Source organism: Pelodiscus sinensis, chromosome 13 (genome assembly GCF_049634645.1).
Source record: "Pelodiscus sinensis isolate JC-2024 chromosome 13, ASM4963464v1, whole genome shotgun sequence".
NCBI lineage: Eukaryota > Metazoa > Chordata > Testudines > Trionychidae > Pelodiscus > Pelodiscus sinensis.
The window spans coordinates 242,399-266,485 of record NC_134723.1 but is presented as its reverse complement, the minus strand read 5'-3'; the positions used below and the strand labels follow the sequence as shown (position 1 = coordinate 266,485).

At 52.1% G+C, this 24,087-nt stretch overlaps 2 protein-coding genes across 2 annotated transcripts in view; both read left to right on the top strand.

Annotated features, from left to right (window-relative positions):
• Window positions 1-24,087, top strand: part of VAMP7 (vesicle associated membrane protein 7) — a 58,659-nt gene that overhangs the window by 15,931 nt on the left and 18,641 nt on the right. The window contains exons 2-4 of the mRNA XM_075941228.1: window positions 3,432-3,590; window positions 11,186-11,243; window positions 12,057-12,194. Coding sequence (XP_075797343.1) covers window positions 3,445-3,590; window positions 11,186-11,243; window positions 12,057-12,194 — 342 coding nt within the window. The 5' untranslated portion in view covers window positions 3,432-3,444. The remainder of the gene's footprint in view (window positions 1-3,431; window positions 3,591-11,185; window positions 11,244-12,056; window positions 12,195-24,087) is intronic.
• On the top strand, window positions 12,778-24,085 carry LOC142831313 (uncharacterized). Its single transcript, XM_075941227.1, has 2 exons — window positions 12,778-17,264; window positions 23,027-24,085. The coding sequence occupies exon 1, from the start codon at window positions 12,959-12,961 to the stop codon at window positions 14,090-14,092; it is 1,134 nt and encodes a 377-aa protein (XP_075797342.1). The 5' UTR covers window positions 12,778-12,958; the 3' UTR covers window positions 14,093-17,264; window positions 23,027-24,085.

Below are 24,087 nucleotides of genomic sequence, written 5' to 3'. Positions count from 1 at the left end.
CATAATTCTCCAACTGAGGCCTAACCAGCGCGGAGTAGAGCAGAAGAATGACTTCTCGTGTCTTGCTCACAACACACCTGTTAATGCATCCCGGAATCATGTTTGCTTTCTTTGCAACAGCATCACATTGCTGACTCATATTCAACTTGTGGTCCACTATGACCCCTAGATCCCTTTCTGCAGTTCTCCTTCCCATATAGTCGCTTCCCATTCTGTATGTATGAAACTGATTGTTCCTTCCTAAGTGGAGCACTTTGCATTTGTCTCTATTAAACTTCATCCTATTTACCTCACACCATTTCTCCAATTTGTCCAGGTCATTTTGAGTTATGACCCTATCCTCCAGATTAGTCACAACCCTCCGAGCCTGGTATCATCTGCAAACTTAATAAGCGTACTTTCAATGCCAATATTTAAATGGTTGATGAAGATATTGAACAGAGTTGGTCCCAAAACAGACCCCTGCGGAACCCCACTTGTTATGCCTTTCCAGCAGGATTGAGAACCATTAATAACTACACTCAGAGTACGGTTATCCAGCCAGTTATGCACCCACCTTATAGTAGCCCCAGATAAGTAGTATTTACCTAGTTTATTGATAAGAATATCATGCGAGACCATATCAAATGCCTTACTAAAGTCTAGGTATACCACATCCACTGCTTCTCCCTTATCCACAAGACTTGTTATCCTATTAAAGAAAGCTATCAGATTGGTTTGACATGATTTGTTCTTTACAGATCCATGCTGGCTGGATGGCCAGATGGCCTTTCAGTGTGAGATCAAATGAGATTCAAAAGCACAACTTTGGGATTGTTGCTGAGTTACCTTTATTGCTCAGCCAGCACACTCCTGTCCTACGTGGCAGCTGGGCTGTGGCTGCAGCTGGAAGAAGTGCAGGTGCTGCTGATGTCATCGGAGTCATCTGGCATCTCTCGGGGTTAGGAAGAGGATGGTCTGGGGGTGGCAGCCATGAGACTCAAGCTTACTCTTTCCTCTTTCTTCAGTCAAAGTTGCAGTTACAGTTGCTTCCTCCTTATTTTTCCCCAAAAGCCTTTTCCTTTAAGGCCTCAAGAGGACCCTTTGGTAGAATGCCCATCCTCTTGTTGTTTGCTTGCCAGTAAGGTCTAACTTCTGACATGCCAATGGTGGGTATTGATTTCTGGTGTCTCACTCTTGTTTACCAGGCATGACTTTTAGTCTAGTTCTGGAATGGCAGGGTTTAGGAGCAAGGAGCCTAGTGCTGTGATGTGGTCCCCTTCCTTGGCCTTAGATGGAAAGGGGCCTAGAATTAAAACACCTTTTCCCCCTGAAAAAGACAATTCCAGGGAAACTAGCACAACCCAGCTTCCGGTCTGAGTAGGAATTTGATCACTTGGCATTATCAACGCTTCTTTGCAGCCATTGCCCCGGGAGGTTTCCTGGTCCGTTTGGCACCGAGTTCTCAAGCTATGCCAGCCACGCTCCAAGTCCCCATTCATGGGGATGCGCACAAGGTCTCTTCAGGTGCTGAGTACAAGATGGATGACACTGGAACTTCACTAACCCTAAGTGAAAAATATGCCCCTGGAGGGTCTGAGGAGTTTCCTGAACATCCGCTCGAAGCAGAAAAGAGGGTTATAAAGGCTCGGCTGGTCCGAGAAACCACCTGAACAGAGGTCACTGCTGCACCCTAACTTGGGGTCCATCTCTTAAATCCTGAACCCCGATAGCAAACTAAAGTGCTGAAACTGCTGATTAACAGTCAGGTGCCTCAGCAGCTAACAAGTCTCTCTCCCATTTTGATTGACTCAAAGGTCCAGTTGCTCATACACTTGCTCTGCTGCAGGCAATTGGATGTATTCAGGGTATGTGAGGATAGGTGGGTGCCTCTCCAATCAAGGGATGCAGTCTGAGGCGCGCACAGTCTGTAAAGGGTCAGCGGGAATCCAGGCTGCAACACCCCGACTAGGCCGGTGGATCAGCAGGGATCCGAACTACAACGTGCCGAGTAGGTCTGTGGGTCAGCGGAGATCCAAGGCACAACGTGCTGCCCACCCAAGCTCCATCTTCTCAGCTGCCCCGGGGTCAGCTATTCCTGGGTCACTTCCCAGTTCTCCCTAGGGGCCTACCAGGCTCAGGTGTTGCTCCTCGGGGTCAGCTGGGAACAGAGGTGCTAGCAGGGTGTCCAGGGGTTCCAGCTCAGGGAGGGGCCCAGGCAGACCAGTTCAATCATCGGGGCCTGGCGGGGGGTCCCGGAGGGCTCAGCATGTTTTCAGGTGTGACAGTGGTCTTAGCAGCCTGGGCCGGAGATTGGGGGCCGGCAGGGGTCCTGGTGGCCCAACGCAGTCATCCTGTTGGATGCAGTGCGGCTAGGGCCGAGTGTCTAGCCTGTTCAGCTGCTGGGCTCTGACTGAGCTCTCAGCTCTTATCCTCCTCGTAGTCCCAAATGCCGGCTTCCTGTGGGCAGGGCTACGTGAGGCTGGACCTGCCCACCAAGGAGTCTTAGAGGGTACTTTCTCTTCTGGGTCAGAGAGGGAGGGCATGTTGCTGTCGCAGATTCATTACGCAGTCTAATTCTGCAAGAAGTGGAATGGCATGCGGTGAGTGTGGGAGGGTTTTCTTGGTTGGGGCTTCTGCATGTTGATATGTGACTGACTCTCCTAAAGCATATGTACCTCATTAACTGCCAGGCCAAGAGATGCTATCTAGGGAAGAGCGTATGGTGGTTCCACAAACTCAAGCAGCTGGTGTCAGTGTTGTACTTTGGATCCATGATGTATTAAAATCAAGAAGCCTTTTTCAAACAAACAGCTTAATGTATAGAGATCTGTGTACATATGTTGTGACCACTACTGGTACAATAATCAGAGTTACTTGTTATGAGGCAGCAAGCTACCCTTTGCCCCAAAGAGTTTGCAGTCTGAGCCCTTGTCTACACTGGCAAGTTTTCACCCACAAACCTGGAGAGTGTTCACATTGTAATGTGACGAGTTGCAATAGGTGCCTAGTTTCGGTGACAAAAAACTTCCAGCCCCACAAGGGACTTTTGTCTCCCTCCTCCCTTTACTGTCAACAGCCATGAGTAGATTTTTGCCAAGTTATTGAATTCCAACATGTTTCCCTCTCCCATCATGTCCAATTAGTCACTCTGGCCAGTGCTTTGAACTCCGCCGCTCTGCAGCCAGGTAAACAGATGTGCCCCTCCCCCTGCAAACTCCAGGAACTTTAAAATCTATTGCCTTTCTTATTGATCAGTGCCTAGAAAAGGGGAAAGGGAAGAAAAATGGGCTGCAGGAAGTGGCATCTGGCAGAAATAAATCTGACTCCTTCCTTGCTCCTGTGCGTGAGATTGAGAGGTGGGGTTTAAGATGGAATTGCTGTGTTCCACTGAGAGGGGTCTATAGAGGAAATGTTACAAGTTCCCTAAATCCTCTGTGTTGTGTCCATAGCTAGCGTGAAGCGATGGCCATCCTGTTTGCCGTTGTTGCCAGAGGCACGACCATCCTTGCCAAACATGCCTGGTGTGGAGGGAACTTCCTAGAGGTGACTGAACAGATCCTAGCAAAGATTCCATCAGAGAACAACAAACTCACCTACTCACATGGAAAGTGAGTAATGTTTGGTCTTCTGGGGTGTGGGGGAGGGAAGGGACCTGCTGTGGGGAGAAACTGCGTGGACATTACTCCTGCTCACCTGTTGTCGGGTTGTTTTTTGTGCTAAAATTCAGGTCTCCAATCCTCTGGAGTTGTGAGAATTAGTTGGATTATGACCTCACATCTCAAGACTAGAGCAGTTGATCTGACCATGCTCTCTGACGTGGTGCTGTACTTGGGGTGACGGAGGCTGCATTTGCAATTTTCCAGAGTGTAAGCCAAAGGAGGGCAGAATGTGACCTGCCCAGCTGATTAGCATAGCACGCATACAGCTGCCAGTGTGTGTTCAGGTGCCACTCCCCAACCTTACTCTGTCCTACCACCAAGCTGCTTCCAGGACTCTCCTGCTTGGTTGTCCCACTGCCTCTGTACCCCATCTCTGCAAAGAAGGGGTCAGGAAGAACGGGATACAGAGGTATGAATTTTGTGTAACTGAGGCAAGTTCCTTTCTTAAAGAGGCAGTGCACTTTCTGAGATTTCTCCAGAAGCTGGTTTTCTCTCTCTTGCTCACTCCTGGCCTCCCACCCCCATATGCCCAACTCCACAGAGCAGGAGAACTTTTCCTGGTCTTAAAGACCCCGTGCACTGTCTCTTTCAGGAACTTACCAGCAGCAGTCACCACCCACCAGTATCTGTGTCACAAGCAGCCCCACCCCTTATCAAAATTCTTGGCATGGCTCCCATGTGAAAATGGTTGCCCACCCCTGGTGTAAGGGCAGCAGATTTGCTGCACTAACTGCTGACATTTCTCAGCTCCTGATACATTTAAGTGTTGCATTCCTTGGGCCGTTCTTGGAGATGGGACCCTCTAAGACGCCAGTGGAGGTGGTATTCTCTTCTGGTGTAGCTAGGAGACTTTGTACTAGGAGTCGGAGATTGATTGGACATACCAGAAACAATTGTCGACAATGGGAGAAGCTAGAAAGGTGCAACTGACTACATGCAGTTTTGTCTTCTGGCCATGGAGAGAGAAATCTATGTGGGATCAGACTTTGAAATGGGTATATTTAAACTTTCCTAAAGTGTGCTGACTCCCTGCCTTTACAATGATGCATGACCCAGATGACCAAGCACAGAACTATTGGACCTCTGTGGTAAAAGCCAGGTGGATGGTGTCCCAAAGTCCATTTCAGTTGTTTCTAATCTAGATCTGACCAAACATACAACAGACTTTCCCTCACACGGTCAAAGGTGCTGGAGCCAAAACTTGTAAACACACCAAGGATTACAGGTAACAAGTGCCTGGTCCTGCCTACACGCTGTACAATGAAATCGGTAGGAACCCGACAATTCTAGCTCTGACTAGGGAGATCTTTAGCTGGGAGCACTGCAAAGTGTTCTATATTAGGGACATGTCCCATCCAGTTGACTAAGTATCTGCTTTGAAGTCTTCAGTTTTTACAAAATACTAAATCTTAATCTTGAGGGCTCATGTTCCTTCCTCCAATCCAGAGTTTCTCCTTAAAGCCAAGCTGGGCAGTTGGCAAGGTGTGCCTCCAAGATAGCTCACGACAGTTAAGTCCAAAGTGACTGCAAAGAGCTTCAAAAGGATCTCACAAAACTAGTTGACTGTGCAACAGAAAGGCAGATGAATTTTAATGTTGATAAATGCATATTGCAAATAGAGATGTAAAACCCTGTTTCATTAACTGGCTAAGCAGTATGTTTAACCAGTTACACTATTGATTCTGGAGCAGCCCTGCTGCAGCTAGGCTGGAGCACCCCTCACCCGTGATGGAGGGGGCGCCCCCTCTGGTTAATCGTTACTGTCAAGCATCGCCTGGTAAGGGTAATACTTAGCAGTTAACTAGTTAACTGATTAACCATTCACATTCCTATTTGGAAAACATAATCCCAACTACACACATAAAATGATGGGGATTAAACTAGCTGCTACCACTTGAGAGATCTTGGAGTCATTGTGGATAGTTCTCTGAAAATATCCATTTAATGTGCAGCAGCAGTCAAAAAAGCAAACAGAAGGTCATTACAAATATGGTGTGCACGTGTGGTCATCTTACCTCAAAAAAGATATCTTGACAATGGAAAAAGTTGAGAAAAGGGGCAACAAAAATGAGGGGTATGGAACGGCTGCCATATGAGGGGGAGATTAATAAGATTGGGACTTATCAGCTTGGAAAAGAGACGACTAAGGGGAGACGTACAAATCCGTGGATATCCGCTTTATAGCCACAGGTATCTGCAGATGTGGACACAGATCTCTGCGGCTCATTTTTGCAGATACAGATATGACTGCAGATGCAAAATTTTCTATCCATGCAGGGCTCTAATTCTAGCGGTCTATAAAATCAAGACTAGTGTGGAGAAAGTAAATAAGGGAAAGCTATTTTTTACTTGTTCCCATAACATAAAAAGTAGGTGTCACCAAATGAAATTAATAGGTAGCAGGTTTAAAACAAGCAAAGGAAATGCTTCTTCACACTGCTCAGGATTTCAACAGTGTTCAAAAAAGAACTAGATAAATTCATGGAGGTTAGGTCCATCAAGAGCTATTAGCCAGGATGGGCAGGGATGGTGTCCCTAGGTTTGTCAGAGGCTGGGAATGGGCAACGGGGTGGATCACTTGAGGATTCCCTGTTCTGTTCATTCCCTTTGGGGCACCTGGCATTAGCTGCTGTGGGAAGACAGGACACCGGGCTGGTCTGACCCAGTATGGCTGTTCTTATGTAGTATGTTTGATAAATGCTAATTCCTGGTTGAGAGGATCTTGGCTGTGCAGGGAGCTCTGATAAGGGATAGTAATATGTCTGCTTCCCCGGTACATGTGACGTGCAACTGAACATATACACTGCAGGCCGTTAGGGAGCTAATCTTGGAACCTACAAGTTTGTATAACGGTGAAGAGAGGACTTATTGCTCTATTAAACACTTTGCTTGAAAGAGGGAAGAGCTGTGTTCCCAAACCTAAACTACCACAGCAGAACAATGCATAGCGCAGGCTTGGAACTATTGGGCACCACTGGGACTAGCCACTCTGTCTGCAGTATGAAATATTGCCCCAGCCAGAATTGCAGGGGTTCCCTCCTATCAATCTAAGTCTGCAGTGTTTGTGTGCCTATAACAAAATTACTCCTGGGGCAGTTCTGTGCCACTGCGTGCACACAACTGAGCTATGCACATTTTTGTAATTTTGTGTGCAGAGAAAAGTTTCTGCTGAAAGTTGCTGCAGTTCTGCCTTTTGCTCACCAGAGGTTGCTCTGGCAGTAGAGAACAGCGTTTGTTACCAACACTGCAGAAAACAAGCAGGAATTTAGCTTGTTTTGGGCTCACTTGGCTTGTGCCTTATGCCTGGGCTAGTTTTTGGCTTGTGGAGGAATTTAAAATAGCTGGGAGTGTTTTGCTTGATTTTTGATTAGCTCTTGGCCCCTGCTCTGGCCCCTGTGCCTGGCCAATCATAAAGTTTGATGATTGGCATTTGGCTCCACCTGCATGCTGATGTGAGTGACCTGAACATGGACTTGCTTTAAACAAGTTGAAGTTCCTGGTTCCTGTTTGGCTCCCATCCCAGTGCCCTCCTGCCTAACCACATGTAGGCTGCAAGACAAGACTCTTCAGGAAAGTGAGGGGGCAGGGGCAGGAGAGGGAAAGATAGCAGGAGGGGACAAGAAGGGACTAATGGAGAGAGTGGAGATGAGAGGAAAAGGAGCAGGGTCTAAGAAGGAGCAAGAGGAGAAAATTCAGTGGGCCACAGCAGACTTAGTCCCAGACTTCACTGCAAGGAGCCATTCTCATAGAGTGTTGGGGTTCTTTCAGGTCTACATGGTGATGGAGAGGGGGTTCAAGGCCACAAAGGTCAGAGGTGACTGAGTGGAGAGATGTGTCTGATGGAATTACAGGGGCAAGAGGTCAGCGAGGGTCTAAGGATGTTAAGTGTTGATTAATTTGCTAGTCGAGTAGTCGATGGAATTTCCATCAATTGCTCGACTAGTCATTAAGGAAAGGCTCTTTAAGCACTCACTTCTGGCTCAGGCTGCATCTGAGAACAACTCCTAGCTGCTGCTCTGCAGCCTTAAAAGGACAGAGAGGAGCCAGTGTGCAAAGATGCTGGCTCATTTTCTGGTCCCTCGTCTCAGGACAGTCCTCACGCTGCCACTCTGCATTTTTAAAAGGGACACAGCAATGGCAGCCAGCTTGTGCTGAGACAGACAAGGGGATAGGCTGCCACTGCTGTGTCCTGTTTAAAAATGCAGAGGGGCAGCTCCTGCTTATCAGGTACTCGACTGCCCCTTCACATCCTTACCAGGGTCTGCATGGGGAAACCTCCCCAACAGTCCCTCCTTGCCCCCTGCCGTCCCCAAAAAACCTGTTCCATACTTTTCCCACCCACACCCAACAACCCTCCAAGTTCACACAGGCTCCTTTCCCAGCAATTATTTCCACCTCCCTCAGCTCCTCCATTACCCCTGACTCTTCGAAGCTTTTATGCTTTTTCTGGAAGGGGGAATAGGCTCTGTGTTGTAGTTTAAATGAATTCATGCTCAGAGTTCTGTATTAATACGGTTAGTATGGAATCTGTCAAACACATTTTCTGAATCTTTTTCATTGTCACTGAAATAGTTGCTGACAGGTATTTTGAAATACCAAAAGTAACTGAAACCATGCAATTATATTGTTTTGACAGATCAAATATGCAGAATTTGAAAATACTGCAAGCAGAGTTTTTAATTTGTTGCTGTAGAATCCGCCTTGGAGTACAGAATGGGGAGAACCACCCCTTCAGTAGAAACACCTTTGTCCTGCTATCCTTACGTAAGTGTAGGAAATGGGTAGTTTGGCTCGGATTCCAAACACTCTTCATAAGGGCCTGATGAAATGCATCGAGGAGCTGATAGAGGAGCTATCTGAGGCTCTAGCTATTATCTTTGGAAAATCATGGGAGACAGGAGAGATTCCAGAAGACTGGAAAAGGGCAATATAGTGCCCATCTATAAAAAGGGGAATAAGAACAACCCAAGAACAACCCAGGAAACTACAGACTGTGCCAGAGAAGATAATGGAGCAAGTAATTAAGGAAATCCGCAAACACTTGAAAAGTGGTAAGGTGATAGGGAACAGCCAGCATGGATTTGTAAAGAACAAATCATGTCAAACCAATCTGATAGCTTTCTTTGATAGGATAACGAGCCTTGTGGATAAGGGAGAAGCGGTGGATGTGGTATACCTAGTCTTTAGTAAGGCGTTTGATAGGGTCTCGCATGATATTTTTATCAATAAACTAGGCAAATACAACTTAGATGGGGCTACTATAAGGTGGGTGCATAACTGGCTGGATAACTGTACTCAGAGAGTAGTTATTAATGGTTCTCAATCCTGCTGGAAAGGTATAACAAGTGGGGTTCCTCAGGGATCTGTTTTGGGACAGGCTCTCTTCAATATCTTCAACGATTTAGATATTGGCATTGAAAGTACGCTTATTAAGTTTGTAGATGATACCAAGCTGGGAGGGGTTGCAACTGCTTTGGAGGATAGGGTCATAATTCAAAATGATCTGGACAAATTGGAGAAATGGTCTGAGGTAAATAGGATGAAGTTTAATAGAGACAAATGCAAAGTGCTCCACTTAGGAAGGAACAATCAGTTTCTCACATACAGAATGGGAAGCGACTGTCTAGGAAGGAGTACTGCAGAAAGGGATCTAGGGGTTATAGTGGACTACAAGCTAAATATGAATCAACAGTGTTGCCGACCCCAACAACAGTGTGATGCTGTTGCAAAAAAAGCAAACCTGATTCTGGGATGCATTAACAGGTGTGTTGAGCAAGACACATTCTTCCGCTCTACTCTGCGCTGGTTAGGCCTCAGTTGGAGAATTGTCCAGTTTTGGGTACCGCATTTCAATAAAGATGTGGAGAAATTGGAGAGGGTCCAGAGAAGGGCAACAAGAATGATTAAAGGTCTAGAGAACATGACCTATGAAGGAAGGCTGAAAGAATTGGGTTTGTTTAGTTTGGAAAAAGAGAAGACTGAGGGGGACATGATAGCGGTTTTCAGGGTGTCATAAGGAGGAAGGAGAAAACTTGTTCACCTTGGCCTCTGAGGATAGAACAAGAAGCAATGGGCTTAAACTGCAGCATGGGAGGTTTAGGTTTAGGTTAGACATTAGGAAAAAGTTCCTAACTGTCAGGGTGGTTAAGCACCGGAATAAATTGCCTAGGGAAGTTGTGGAATCTCCATCTGTGGAGATATTTAAGAGTAGGTTAGATAAATGTCTATCAGGGATGGTCTGGACAGTACTGGGTCCTGCCATGAGGGCAAGGGACTGTACTCTATGACCTCTTGAGGTCCCTTCCAGTCCTAGTATTCTATGATTCCATGAAAGAGGCTGCATAATAATAGAAAGGTATTTTAGTAATACTTTAATTAAAACTTGGGAATCACATTGTTGTGGTATTCATAAAGATGTTTAGTATTGCAGAACATCAGACTTGAATAAGTAGCCCTGCAAATCCATGGATATCTGCTGCTCATTTTTGCAGATGTGGATACAAATTTTGTATCTAGAATCCTGCAAATTTGCAGATATCCACTTTATATTTGTGAGTATCTGCATGCATGGATGTCATAGCAGGTATCTGTGTCTCATTTTTGAAGATGTAGATGTGGATACAAATTTTGTATCTGTGCAGGGCTCTTTGCATAAGTGTATCAATCTAGGTACAAATGGAAAAATTAAGACTGAATGCAACACTGGGAGCAGAGTGGCTGCTTGTTATTTCCAAAGAGTTGCACTGGTAATTAACTGTAGTGTAGCTGTTGGAGGAGGCTGATTACCATACAGCTGCCAGGAGTTCTGTGGCACTCCTCACCGACTAACACGGCTACCCCTGATACTTGATACCATACAGCTGTTCGTGTAAGCAGCTAATGAAGGCTTGTGGATCCCATGCATTTGGAAATGTTTTAGCCAAAACATTAATTGGGTTACTGAACTGGCCTCCTTGTGCTAGAGACCTGGACCCAGAAGAGTTTACAATGACAACTTCATTGCTTCAATAAAAAAAATAATGTGGGCACGCTAGCTACACTTTTTTTTTTTTTTTTTTGCCCAAGGAATTTGTTGGGTTGCTTTGGTAGACATGGTTGTTTGCTCTGTACTTGGGCTGATGTTGAACCTTATCTGTGGAAAGCCCCTTGATGCTTTTATCTTCATACAGTAAAAGATTAGTTACATGCTGTACCAATACATCTGCAGTTAGGCATTGCCCTCACTTAGCTATTAATCCAGGGATGCCCAGATGTGGGCTATTAGTTACCTGTGGCTGCTTGGACACCAACATGTAACCCACAGCTGTTTATTTTTAGATCTATGCAGGCTACATTACAAAAGTCCCAGATGAAACATGTGATCAAGATGGAGCACTGCATGTTGGGACCTGCTTCATTTTCTGTAAGGTGGCTGCAAATTGCTTGGGTGGCCCTAGTGTGCCTGGCAAAGAGCTATTTGAACACATCGGACAGTGGGATCTTCTACAGGAGTTCTGGTTGTTTTGTAGGAAGCTCTAAATAAGATTTTTTTTTTTTTTTTGCAGTTATTTGTTTCATTATATCTGTCAAGACCGGATTATATATCTCTGCATCACAGACGATGTAAGTATCTTGGTTAACACTCTTATGCATACACACTGCAAAGGCTGGCTTTTTTCCCTCTGAGTATTCATGAAAATCAGCAATGGGGTGTTTTCTTCGATGATATTCCTGCATATTTGCACTGTAACTCAGAACATGGGCCCCACAAGTCAAATCTCAACTACTTGAGTCCAATCTACCTCACTCTCCCTCTAGAGTGTGTGGGGTGGTGACAGTGTTTCCTTCCTGTCACACCAGCCTCCCCTTCTGACTTCTCCTCACAAGATCCTGGCTTATTTCTGCTGCTTTCTATTTGCAAGTGACAACTTGGGGCGGAGGGGGGTGTATGTGTGAAGGGAAGGGAGATTCACCTGGCATTCTCAGTAGGACCAGCACAATAAAACTACAGGGATCAGTTGATATTCACTCTGCAGCCATCCCTAAAGCGTCCTTGGTCATTACTAAAGTATGCTTAAACTTTGCCCTCAACTGTGGAAAAAGGTACAAATGAAGGCTGTGAAATCATCTTTGTTTCTGTTTCCCCTTAAAAGGTAAATGAAGCACCCAGGGTTGCTTTTGAGCTCTAATTCCAGTGAGTGTTTAGGGAGAAACCGACTGATTGGTACAATTAGTGAGGGAATAGGAGGAAGAGATAGCATGGCTCTTGCAGGATTATGTGCAGAATATCTTTGACAGTAGAATAGAGGGTCTCTAAAGGGCTTCATATCATGTAGGCCACTAATCCCACAGTTTACTAAGCAGGTTCCTGACTTGAATAGTGTCAGGTAACTTGCCGTTTTCTGCCTGGTGTGAACATTTTGTTCTTATTTTTAGAACTTTGAACGTTCCAGAGCCTTCCATTTCCTGAATGAAATCAAAAGGAGATTTCAGACGACCTATGGTTCAAGAGCACAGACAGCACTTCCATATGCCATGAACAGTGAATTCTCCAGTGTCCTAGCTGCACAGCTGGTAAGATAGCTATGATCATAGGGGACTCTCACCAATCTCAATTCTCCCTTGTAAGTATTATAACCTGTGGCTATGCAGAGCTTCTTCATATCAGTTCCTCTATGTCCGTGGTCACCAACAGGTCGATCGCAAGCTACTGGTCGATCTCGAGGCCTCGACCAGTAGCTCGCAAGGCGTCCTGTCTGCCCTGCCCCCATTTCCCTCCCACCCCCCAGAAGCCCCACTACTTACCTCAGAGGTAGTGTCGGCTTCAGAAGTCCCGCGGCTTAGCGCCATTCCGGCAATGCCAGAAGTGCACTAGCTGCTCTGCCGGCCTCCTGCACCGAACAGGAGGGTGAGTCAGGAGGCGCGTAGGGGGTTTCCGGCGGGCGCGGGGGGTTGGCCCCGGAGCAGGTGTTCGCGCGGGGCTTCCCGGCGCGGGGCGGGGCCATGGGCAGGCGCACGCGCGGGGCTTTTCTGCACGGGAGTGGGGGGGAGTTGACTCCGAGGCAGGCGCGCGTGGGGCTTCCCTGCATGGGGGGAGGGCAGTGCTGGCCGTGGGACAGGCTTCCCTGCGCGGATGGGAGGGTCGGCTCCCTGGGCAGGCGCACGCAGGGCTTCCCTTCAGGGGAGGGGGGGCGCTGCCCTGCACGGGGGGGGGGGGGGGGTCGGCCCTGGGGCAGGCGCATGCACGGAGCTTCCCTGTGGGGGGGGGGGGAGGGGTTCGCCCTGGAGCAGGCGCGCGCTGGTTTCTCTGGGGGGGGGAGTATGCTGGGATAAGGGAGATGCAGGGGACTCTCTGCGTCCACTGGCTCCCACTCCCCAGCCCCCACTCCCGAGTCACAGAACTCTGTCTCCATTCCTGTCCCCAGCCACAGAACTCTGTCCCCCCTCCCGTCCCCAGCCACAGAACTCTGTCCCCATTCCTGTCCCCTCTCCCCGAACTCTGTCCCCATTCCTGTCCCCTCTCCCCGAACTCTGTCCCCGCTCCCCTGTCCCCAGCCACAGAACTCGGTCCCCACTCCCCTGGCCCCTCTCCCCGAACTCTGTCCCCACTCCCCTGTCCCCTCTCCCTGAACTCTGTCCCCACTCCCCTGGCCCCTCTCCCCGAACTCTGTCCCCACTCCCCTGTCCCCAGCCACAGAACTCTGTCCCCACTCCCCTGGCCCCTCTCCCCGAACTCTGTCCCCACTCCCCTGTCCCCAGCCACAGAACTCTGTCCCCACTCCCCTGGCCCCTCTCTCCGAACTCTGTCCCCACTCCCCTGTCCCCAGCCACAGAACTCTGTCCCCCCTCCCCTGGCCCCTCTCTCCGAACTCTGTCCCCGCTCCCCTGTCCCCAGCCACAGAACTCTGTCCCCACTCCCCTGGCCCCTCTCTCCGAACTCTGTCCCCACTCCCTTGTCCCCAGCCACAGAACTCTGTCCCCACTCCCTTGTCCCCAGCCACAGAACTCTGTCCCCACTCCCTTGTCCCCAGCCACAGAACTCTGTCCCCACTCCCCTGGCCCCTCTCTCCGAACTCTGTCCCCACTCCCTTGTCCCCAGCCACAGAACTCTGTCCCCACTCCCGTCCCCAGCTACAGAACTCAGTCCCCATTCCTGTCCCCTCTCCCCGAACTCTGTCCCCACTCCCCTGTCCCCAGCCACAGAACTCTGTCCCCGCTCCCCTGTCCCCAGCTACAGAACTCGGTCCCCACTCCCGTCCCCAGCTACAGAACTCAGTCCCCATTCCTGTCCCCTCTCCCCGAACTCTGTCCCCGCTCCCCTGTCCCCTCTCCCCGAACTCTGTCCCCGCTCCCCTGTCCCCTCTCCCCGAACTCTGTCCCCACTCCCCTGTCCCCAGCCACAGAACTCGGTCCCCACTCCCCTGGCCCCTCTCTCCGAACTCTGTCCCCGCTCCCCTGTCCCCTCTCCCTGAACTCTGTCCCCACTCCCCTGTCCCCAGCCACAGAACTCTGTCCCCGCTCCCCTGTCCCCAGCCACAGAACTCTGTCCCCACTCTCCTGGCCCCTCTCTCCGAACTCTGTCCCCACTCCCCTGTCCCCAGCCACAGAACTCTGTCCCCACTCCCCTGGCCCCTCTCCCCGAACTCTGTCCCCACTCCCCTGTCCCCAGCCATAGAACTCTGTCCCCGCTCCCGTCCCCAGCTACAGAACTCAGTCCCCCCTCCTCTGTCCCCAGCTACAGAACTCAGTCCCCATTCCTGTCCCCTCTCCCCGAACTCTGTCCCCACTCCCCTGTCCCCAGCCACAGAACTCTGTCCCCGCTCCTCTGTCCCCAGCTACAGAACTCGGTCCCCACTCCCGTCCCCAGCTACAGAACTCAGTCCCCATTCCTGTCCCCTCTCCCCGAACTCTGTCCCCGCTCCCCTGTCCCCAGCCACAGAACTCTGTCCCCTCTCTCCTGTCCCCAGCCACAGAACTCGGTCCCCTCTCTCCTGTCCCCAGCTACAGAACTCAGTCCCCATTCCTGTCCCCTCTCCCCAAACTCTGTCCCCTCTCTCCTGTCCCCAGCTACAGAACTCGGTCCCCTCTCTCCTGTCCCCAGCTACAGAACTCAGTCCCCATTCCTGTCCCCTCTCCCCAAACTCTGTCCCCTCTCTCCTGTCCCCAGCTACAGAACTCTGTCCCCATTCCTGTCCCCTCTCCCCAAACTCTGTCCCCTCTCTCCTGTCCCCAGCTACAGAACTCAGTCCCCATTCCTGTCCCCTCTCCCCAAACTCTGTCCCCTCTCTCCTGTCCCCAGCTACAGAACTCAGTCCCCATTCCTGTCCCCTCTCCCCGAACTCTGTCCCCACTGGCACTCTGTCTCCTGCTGCAGAACCCTGTCCCCACTAGCACCCTGTCCTGTGCCCTCCCAGCACCCTGTTCCCTCTCCCCTGCCCCCAGCCACAGTACTCTGTCCCCACAAAATGTATAATTCTAAATGCTTCATTTTAGATTTAAATAGCACGAATACAAAACAGACCATTTATTCCATAACTATAAACACGTGATTTTAATTGTATGTATCGCATAATTTAAAAATAAACTGTTGATCAGAGTGTGTAAGTGAGGGCTGGGGATAGCAAGTGATGGACAGGAGGAGAATAGAGAGGGCGGGGCTTCAAGGAAGGGGTGGGGCGGTAGATCTTCGCCTGTTCTGAAGATTTAAAAAGTAATCTTGGGTGTAAAAAGGTTGGAAGCCACTGCTCTATGTATTAGCCTAGCTTTACAACAGGCTACATAAAAAGCACTAGCAGTAAGTGCAAACTAAAATTTCATACAGAAAATAACTTATTTATGCTGCTCTTTGTACTATAGTCTGAAATGTAAGTAATATTCCAATGTATTTATTTTATAACTATATGCTAAAATGTCAGCAATTTTTCAGTAATAATATGCTGGAACATTTTAATATTTTTGTCTAATTTGTAAGCAAGTAGTATTTAAGTGAGGCAAAACTTGGGGGTACCCAAGACAAGTCAGACTCCGAAAAGGGGGACACTAGTTTGGAAAGTTTGAGCCACTGCTTTAAGTGGTTAAACAAATTTGCAATCTTCAAAGTCCTTCATCACACTCCACTCCCATCCGTGGCAAGAGTTCTGAATGGAGAGAGAAATGCATGTGTACTTTGTAATAGCTTGTGCAGATCTGTAGTTGAAGCTTCTGGCTCAGGCCTGTATTCAGGGGAGGTGTTAAGAGTGCTACTATGGTCCCCCAAATAAGCATGCTCCAGCGAGCCAGGGGAAGGCAGGAGCAGTGTGCTGCCTGAGCCTCTCTCCCCCCCACCCCCGTGCTCTGGCCACCAGGGGGAAGGCTGGGGCTGATTTCCCTGCTTACTTGGGGGACCATCTGGGGTACATTCATACCCTTGTGGTCCACATTTACAGAAAAGCATGCCCCCCCTCCAGAAATTCCTGCATACGGGTCTGTCTGAACAATGAAGCATTTCTCATCAGCAACTCTGCTTTGTAGTTAGACATCTCAGGAACAGTAAGCTGAGTGCTTGGGTAGCCACACAGGAGAGATTCAAATGCTATCCACTTGATTAGCATATCACCAGCAGCATGTGTGTCTACTGGTGGTGCACATCTGCACATGCTTGAATGCACATAACACAATTTATTTTGTACATGGATGGAAAAAATTAGAGGAAACATTGCTCAGGAGTATGTAGCCTTTCTACAGCTTGGAGGTATTGAAGCACTGAGAGTGGAGAGTTTCTGAAGAATCCATTTTTGGTCACAGATTTGTGCTCCTATCTCAGCTTCCATATTAAAAACCCGAATGTTATAAATGTCAACAGTTGTGTAAAGAGACTTCCCATAGCCTCTGATAACATGGAAACCATAACTTTGCATGATTAACTTCCTCATTAATTTCAATTAAATATTGACTTCTAATGACAATGGCAACATTCTTGTTTCTGCTTAAGAGATCCACAACAATTTTGCTTATGTGCTTATCCAACAATCCTCAATTGCCTCCCAAGCATGGAAAGCTTTCACCCCTCCTGCTCTGGACCAGCTTCCTTCATAATGATGTTGATGACCCTAATTGTTAGAGGGCAAGAGGAAGCAGCTTCTGACCTCTGCGATCACCCCCCGCCCCCCACAGATATACAGAGTTTCAAATGGGAAATACTGGAGTGGCAGCTAACCAGTCACTTGGTGGCTTCAGTCAGCTTTTCTTACAGCCTCCTAACCCTAATCTCTGCTGTCCCCACTTCCAGCCTGTCCTCTGGCCAGTGAAAATTAATGGGTGTTGCTGATGAGGCAAGCACCGCCAGAGTGCAACACTGGGCCACCGTGTCTATCAGAAGAGGCTTAAGTGGAGCATCTGCCAGGGCAAACCTGGGTTTGCTGGGGCAGATGCAAAGGCACCATCAGGGCTCCTGCGAAGCCAGTAGTGAACAGTCAACTCAGCTCATGGGGTGGCTCTGGCCCTCACTATTGCCTGAAGGATCAGCTCTCCTGTGGCTTGCTTTTAATAGTCTCAGGGCACTCCTTTCTTAGTGTCCTTCAGACTCCGTCCAGTCAGGATGCCCTGTGTGTTCGTTAGAAGGTGCAGCTCTCAGTGATCATCATCAGCAAGACTGGATTTGTAGATGTGACGGCGTGTTGGGGGTTCCCCGTCTCCTGCACCCCGAGATGGCACAAACAGACTGCACCAGCCAGTGGAATAGAGGAAGTTTATTGCCTCTCCAGGATACAGCATAGCACAGATGTAGTCTGGTCACAGAACTGGGCTAGGATGCCTCAGGCCCCCTTGAGTTGGGGGGAGACTGGGCCCCTAAACTCCAGCTCCTCTCCCTAGGCTGTCTCCTCCATGCTCTCCCACAGTAACAACTAAATTCCCTTGCAGCCCTGCCCCCCAGTCCAGGGCAGCATTCACCTTCCTTTGTTCCTCTCCATGGGGGGTGTCTGGCCACTGGTTCGACAAGTTTGGCCTTATCTCTGCCTAGTGAGGTTTTCCCTGCTGGGTCTTGCTCCAGACAGCAGGGTCACCACAGCCCAGCAAGTACCCCCACTACGTCACAGTTCTCCCCCCTCCGAGAGCGAACTGAGCAGGGTCACTCCGCTCGTGACCTGGGGAAGTTCGGGCCCCTCGCTACGGGACAGCGCGTCGGCGATGATGTTGGCGCTCCCCTTGACGTGGATCACTTCCATGTCGTAGTCCTGCAGGAGCAGGCTCCACCGCAGCAGCTTGGCGTTCGTCCCTTTCATCTGGTGCAGCCAGGTCAGGGGGCAGTGGTCGGTGAACACCGTGAAACGCCGGCCAAACAGGTACGGCTGCAGCTTTTGCAGGGCCCACACCATGGCCAGGCATTCCTTCTCTACGGTCGCGTAGCTCCGCTCCCGGGGCAGCAGCTTCCTGCTCAGGTACACGATGGGGTGACGTTCCCCTTTCTCGTCCGCCTGCATCAGCACCGCCCCCAGCCCAGTGTCCGAGGCGTCAGTAAACACGATAAAGGGCTTGTCGAAGTCTGGGTTTACCAGCACTGGAGCCTTGGCCAGGGCTTCCTTCAGTGCACAGAGAGCCCTCTGGCACTGCTCCGTCCAGACCACCCTGTCGGGCCTCCCCTTCCTGCACAGCTCTGTGATTGGGGCAGCGATGGAGCTGAAGTTGGGCACAAACCTCCGGTAGTACCCCGCCATCCCAATGAAAGCCTGGACCTGCTTCTTGGTCTGGGGCACAGGCCAGTCCCGGATGGCCTCCACTTTGGCCGGCTCTGGCTTCAAGCAGCCGCTCCCCACCTTATGGCCCAGGTAGGACACTTCGGCCATTCCAACCTTGCACTTCCCAGCCTTTACGGTCAGCCCGGCCTCCCTCAGCCGATCCAGTACCTGGCTGACCTGGGCCACGTGGTCCTCCCAGGACTGGCTGAAGACGCAGATGTCATCGATGTACGCTAGGGCACAGTTCTCCATTCCCCGCAGCAGCTGGTCCACCAGGCGCTGGAAGGTGGCCGGCGCCCCTTTGAGGCCAAAGGGTAGGACCAGGAACTCATAGAGCCCCAGTGGCGTGATGAAAGCCGATTTCAGTCTGGCCTCCTGGTCTAGCGGCACCTGCCAGTAGCCCTTGGTGAGGTCCAGGGTGGTGAGATAGCGAGCTCCCCCCAGCTTGTCCAGGAGCTCGTCGGGCCTTGGCATCGGGTAGGCGTCGGACACCGTGATGGCGTTGAGCTTCCGGTAGTCCACGCAGAACCGGATCGACCCGTCCTTCTTGGGAACCAGCACCACGGGAGAGGCCCAGGGGCTGGAGGACAGCTGGATCACCCCCAGGGCCAACATGTCCTGGACCTCTCTCTCCAGGTCCTGGGCTGTTTTCCCTGTGACTCTGAATGGGGAGCAGCGCACCGGGGGGTGAGTGCCCGTCTGCACCCGGTGGACAGCCAGGTTGGTAAGACCCGGCTTGTTGGAGAACAGCTGCTGGTGGGAGCGCAGCACCTCCCGGATCTCGGCCTGCTGGGCCGGGGTGAGCTGGTCCGAGAGGGAAATTGACTCCAGCGAAGAGTCCTCTCCGGTCCCAGGGAACAGGCCCACCAGGGGATCCTCCCCCTGCTCCTCCCAGGGCTTACACACGGCCAGCACCAAGTTCTCCCTGTCCCAGTACGGCTTCATCATGTTAACATGATATACCCGCTGGCCGCGCGTCCGGCCCGTCAGCTCCACCACGTAGTTCACCTCGTTCAGCTGCTTAACCACCTTGAAGGGGCCGTCCCAGGCGGCTTGCAGCTTGTTCTTCCGCACGGGGATCAGGACCATCACCTGGTCCCCGGTAGCGTAGGCGCGGGCCCGTGCATTGCGGTCGTACCAGACCTTCTGCTTCCTCTGGGCCCTGCTCAGGTTCTCTCTGGCCAGGCCCATGAGCTCGGCAAGTCTTTCCCGGAATGTCAGGACGTATTCCACGACCGGCTCACCCTCCGGGGAGACCTTCCCCTCCCACTCGTCTTTCAATAAGTCCAGGGGGCCCCTCACTCGCCTCCCATATAACAGCTCGAACGGCGAGAACCCCGTGGACTCCTGGGGCACTTCCCTGTACGCAAACAGCAGGTGGGGTAGGTACTTGTCCCAGTCCTGCGGGTGTTTGTGCATAAAGGTCCGTAGCATCTGCTTCAGAGTCCCATTGAACCTCTCCACCAACCCGTTGGTCTGGGGGTGATACGCCGAGGCCCAGGTGTGTTGCACCCCACTCTTCTCCCACAAGCACCGGAGCAGGGCCGACATGAAGTTGGATCCCTGGTCCGTGAGAACCTCCTGGGGAAACCCCACCCTGCTGAAAATGGTCAGCAGTGCGTCTGCCACCGTGTCTGCCTCGATGGAGGGCAGGGCCACGGCCTCGGGGTAGCGGGTGGCGAAGTCCACCACCACCAGGATGTATTTCTTCCCTGTCCGGGTCGCTCTGTTGAAGGGCCCCACAATATCCATCGCCACCTTCTGGAAAGGCTCCTCTATGATGGGCAGGGGTCTCAATGCAGCTTTCTTCCTGTCTTGGGCCTTCCCCACCCGCTGGCAGGAGTCGCAGGACCGGCAGTACCGCTGGACAGCTGCAAACATCCCCGGCCAATAGAAGTTTTGGAGCAGCCTCAGCCGCGTGCGCCGGATCCCCTGGTGTCCCGAGAACGGGATGTCATGGGCCAGGTGTAGCAGCTTGCGGCGATACCTTTGGGGAACCACCAGCTGCCGCTGGAGCCCCCACTTGCCTACCGTCCCGGGGGAAAGCCATTCCCGGTACAGAAATCCCCTCTCCCACCGGAACTTCTCCTGGCAATCTCCTCCTAGGGGTTGAGCGGCACCCAGGTCAGCCCGGTCCCTCAGGGCCTGCAGGGAGGGATCCACTCGCACCTCCGCCTGGAATTCAGCGGCTGGGGCTGGGACAGGGCCGTGGTTCCCCCCACTGCCTAGGTCCAACTCTAGGTCTGCTGGGACGGGGCCCTGGGCCCCCTGTTGGGGAACCTCCTCGAGTTCCGGGCCGCAAGCCCCTCGCTTGCTCTGGCTACGGGTGGTGACCAGCGTCCTGTGGGGTCCGTCTGGCCACTCCTCTAGGTCACTCCCCATTAGCATGTCGGTGGGCAAGTGCGGGTGCACCCCCACTTCCTTGGGGCCCTCCTTGGCCTCCCATTTCAGATGCACCCTGGCTACAGGTACCTCAAAGGGGGTGCCGCCTATGCCCCTCAGTGTCAGCTGAGTGTCGGGTAGCATACGGTCTGGGGCCACTATGTCGGGCCGGGCCAGCGTCACCTCCGCCCCCGTGTCCCAGAAACCCGTCACCTTCCTGCCATCCACCTCCAGGGGTACGAGGCAGTCCCTCCGTAGGGGCCGCCCCGCCCCCACCCGGTGCACGGATAAATCTGTCTCCCGAGGGTCAGACCTCCATGGGGAGGTGCACTGAGCATCCTTCCCCTCTCTCTGAGCTGAGGTTTGCCTGCCAGCCCCTGCCTCTGGGCCAGCCTGCCCTTCCTCCCACCCCAGCCAGTTAACCCTGGAACGTCCCAGGCCATGGGACCTGTTCTTGCGCCTGGGGCATTGAGCCCTCTTGTGGCCTCGTTGCCCACAGCGATGGCAAGTTAGGTTCTGTGGGCCCATTCGGGTTGGCTCTGCCCGGGCCCTGGCTGGTTTTCTGGGGTATCGATGACTGGTCCTGGTCCCTGGGGCTCGCCTCGGAGGTGTCTCTCTCCGTTGCTCCGCCGAGAACCGGTCTCTGCGCGATTCTCTTTCTCTCCGGGACTCCCGTTCACCCCCGGACCGGCTCTCCGTGAACTCATCCGCCAGTCTCCCGGCCTCCTGGGGGTTCTCTGGTCTCCGGTCCTTGAGCCACAGCCTCAGTTTGGGTGGGCACGCTTCATAGAACTGCTCCATCATGACCAGCTTGAGCAGCTTCTCTGCGGTCTGGGCTCCGAGTCCCGAGACCCACTTGCGGCAGTATTGCGCCAGGCGGGAGGCCAGGTCCACATAGGTCTCCCGTGGCCCTTTCTGTACCCCCCGGAACTTCTTCCTGTACATCTCGGGGGTCAGCCCGAACTTGTGCAGCAGGGCCTCCTTGACTCGGTTGTAATCCCCTGGCTGTAGGTCCTCCAGCTGACTGAGCACTCCGGCCGCCTCCTGGTTCAGTGCGGGGACGAGCTCCTGCAGCCAGTCAGCTGGGGGGACCTGTTGCAGCCCACAGGCCCTCTCAAAGGAGCTGAGGAACCCGTCTATGTCACCCACGTCCTTCAATTGGGCCACTGTGAGCCTCTCCAAGCGCCTGGCATCCCCGGGACTCTGGGGCCCATCCACTCTTGGCGCAGCCGGGGCCCCGCAGGTTCTCCGCTCTGCCATGGCCAGCTCATGCTGTCGCTGCCTCTCTCGGTCCTGGCGCTCCCTCTCTCGGTCCTGGCGGTCCTTCTCTCGGTCCTGGCGGTCCTTCTCTCTGTCCTGTACTTCCAATTCCTTCATCCGCAGCTGGATCTCCAGCCGCCGCAGCTCCGCTGGGCTGGCCCCTGCCCTAGATGGGCTACGGCTTGCAGGCCTCCCGGGAGACGCTGTCTCATCTCTCCGGTGGGTTCCAGCGCTCCTCCCCCTCTCTGAGCCTGACACACTCTCAGGGGGGGTCTGGCTGCTTCCCCTGGGGACAAGATCCTGGCCCCGTGGCTGGTCATTCTCTTCCAGCTGGGTAATCAGCTGGGCCTTGGTTGCTTTCCGCACCGGCAAGCCCCTCTCTCTGCACAGCCCCACCAGCTCTGCCTTCAAGAGTCGGGCGTAGGCCATCTGCCCGCTGGGCCCCTCGGTGCAGACTCACCAGTCTAGTGCTGCAGCGCCCCACGATTCCCAGGAACCGCTTCGCTCTGTCTCCAGCACGCCTGGCTCCAGGGCTCTTGCTTCTACAGCGCCTTGTCGCTCACCGCTGGAAGCTTCATCCACGGGGTGCAGTGCATCCCACTTCTGACACCAGTGTGACGGCGTGTTGGGGGTTCCCCGTCTCCTGCACCCCGAGATGGCACAAACAGACTGCACCAGCCAGTGGAATAGAGGAAGTTTATTGCCTCTCCAGGATACAGCATAGCACAGATGTAGTCTGGTCACAGAACTGGGCTAGGATGCCTCAGGCCCCCTTGAGTTGGGGGGAGACTGGGCCCCTAAACTCCAGCTCCTCTCCCTAGGCTGTCTCCTCCATGCTCTCCCACAGTAACAACTAAATTCCCTTGCAGCCCTGCCCCCCAGTCCAGGGCAGCATTCACCTTCCTTTGTTCCTCTCCATGGGGGGTGTCTGGCCACTGGTTCGACAAGTTTGGCCTTATCTCTGCCTAGTGAGGTTTTCCCTGCTGGGTCTTGCTCCAGACAGCAGGGTCACCACAGCCCAGCAAGTACCCCCACTACGTCACAGTAGAGCAAGGCCAATCGGCTTTAAATTTCATGTGCCTTAACTATAAGCTCAGCTGCAGAAAGGTTTTCTTGGTGGAGTGTCATGGGAGAGGCTGGGGAGAGACGGGAAAAGGGGATGAGGAGAGCAGTGACCTTTCTAGAATGAAGTTGCATTGGAAATGCAGGACCAGCAAGAGTTGAGAGTTTGAGCCTAGAGCTCGGGTAACTGGTGGCCGCATTCTAGGCAGCTAGGTCTTTTAGCATCATGATTCTCAGCCCATTTAGGCTCTTTGATCTGTTTGTTTGGAAGAGCCTCACTCAGGGTTGCTGCTCTGGAGTTTCTAGATTGTTTAAAAAAGCAGCTGGGATTCTTGATGGAGTAATTGAGGACTAAAGGGAGAAGAAAGGCCAGGTATGGCGCACAGGACACCTGTGGCTCATTGCCCACAGCAGCAGGCTCCTGCACAGCAGACCAAGGAAATGGCCAAAAGTGCAAATTGTTCAAACCAACTTGGCTCTCCTACATAAGAGCGATGAGGGCAGCTGGCAGGTGTCTGGTTCTGCATATGTCAAATCTCTGTAAAAGTGGGACATCATTTCTCTCGGGTTAGAGTGCTTGTGAAGCACTTTGGGATCTCTTGAAAGGTGCTGTAGGGCAAGAGTGAGGAACCTTTTTTGGGTCGGGGGCCACTGACCCACAGAAAAATCAGTCGGGGGCCACACACAAGTGAGAAGCAAAAAAGACGAAACAAACCCTCACTGACATGGCCTCTGACTGAGAAGCAGAAAGACCCTCCCCACATTCCCCTTGCACACCAGAGCCTAGGAGGGGTCCAGGTTAGTAGATTTTGTGTGCTCCAGCCCTGCAGTGGGGGGAGCTGGAGTGCCAGCACAGGCTCCCCAGTGCTGGGGGGAGCACTGAGCCTCAGGGGCCAGATCCAGGCATGCCTTTAGGTTCCCTACTCCTTCTGTAAAGGTTTGGATTATCACCCCATCAGCAAATTCTTTATGAAAGAATGAGGAATCGAGACTAGAGAAATGGTTTTCATTCTAAACAGATCTGGACCATCACTGATTCAACTCATCTG

Excerpts from the sequence above, each read along its gene's own strand:
- LOC142831313 (XM_075941227.1), top strand. The coding sequence starts at position 12,959 with ATGCAGGGGACTCTCTGCGTCCACTGGCTCCCACTCCCCAGCCCCCAC.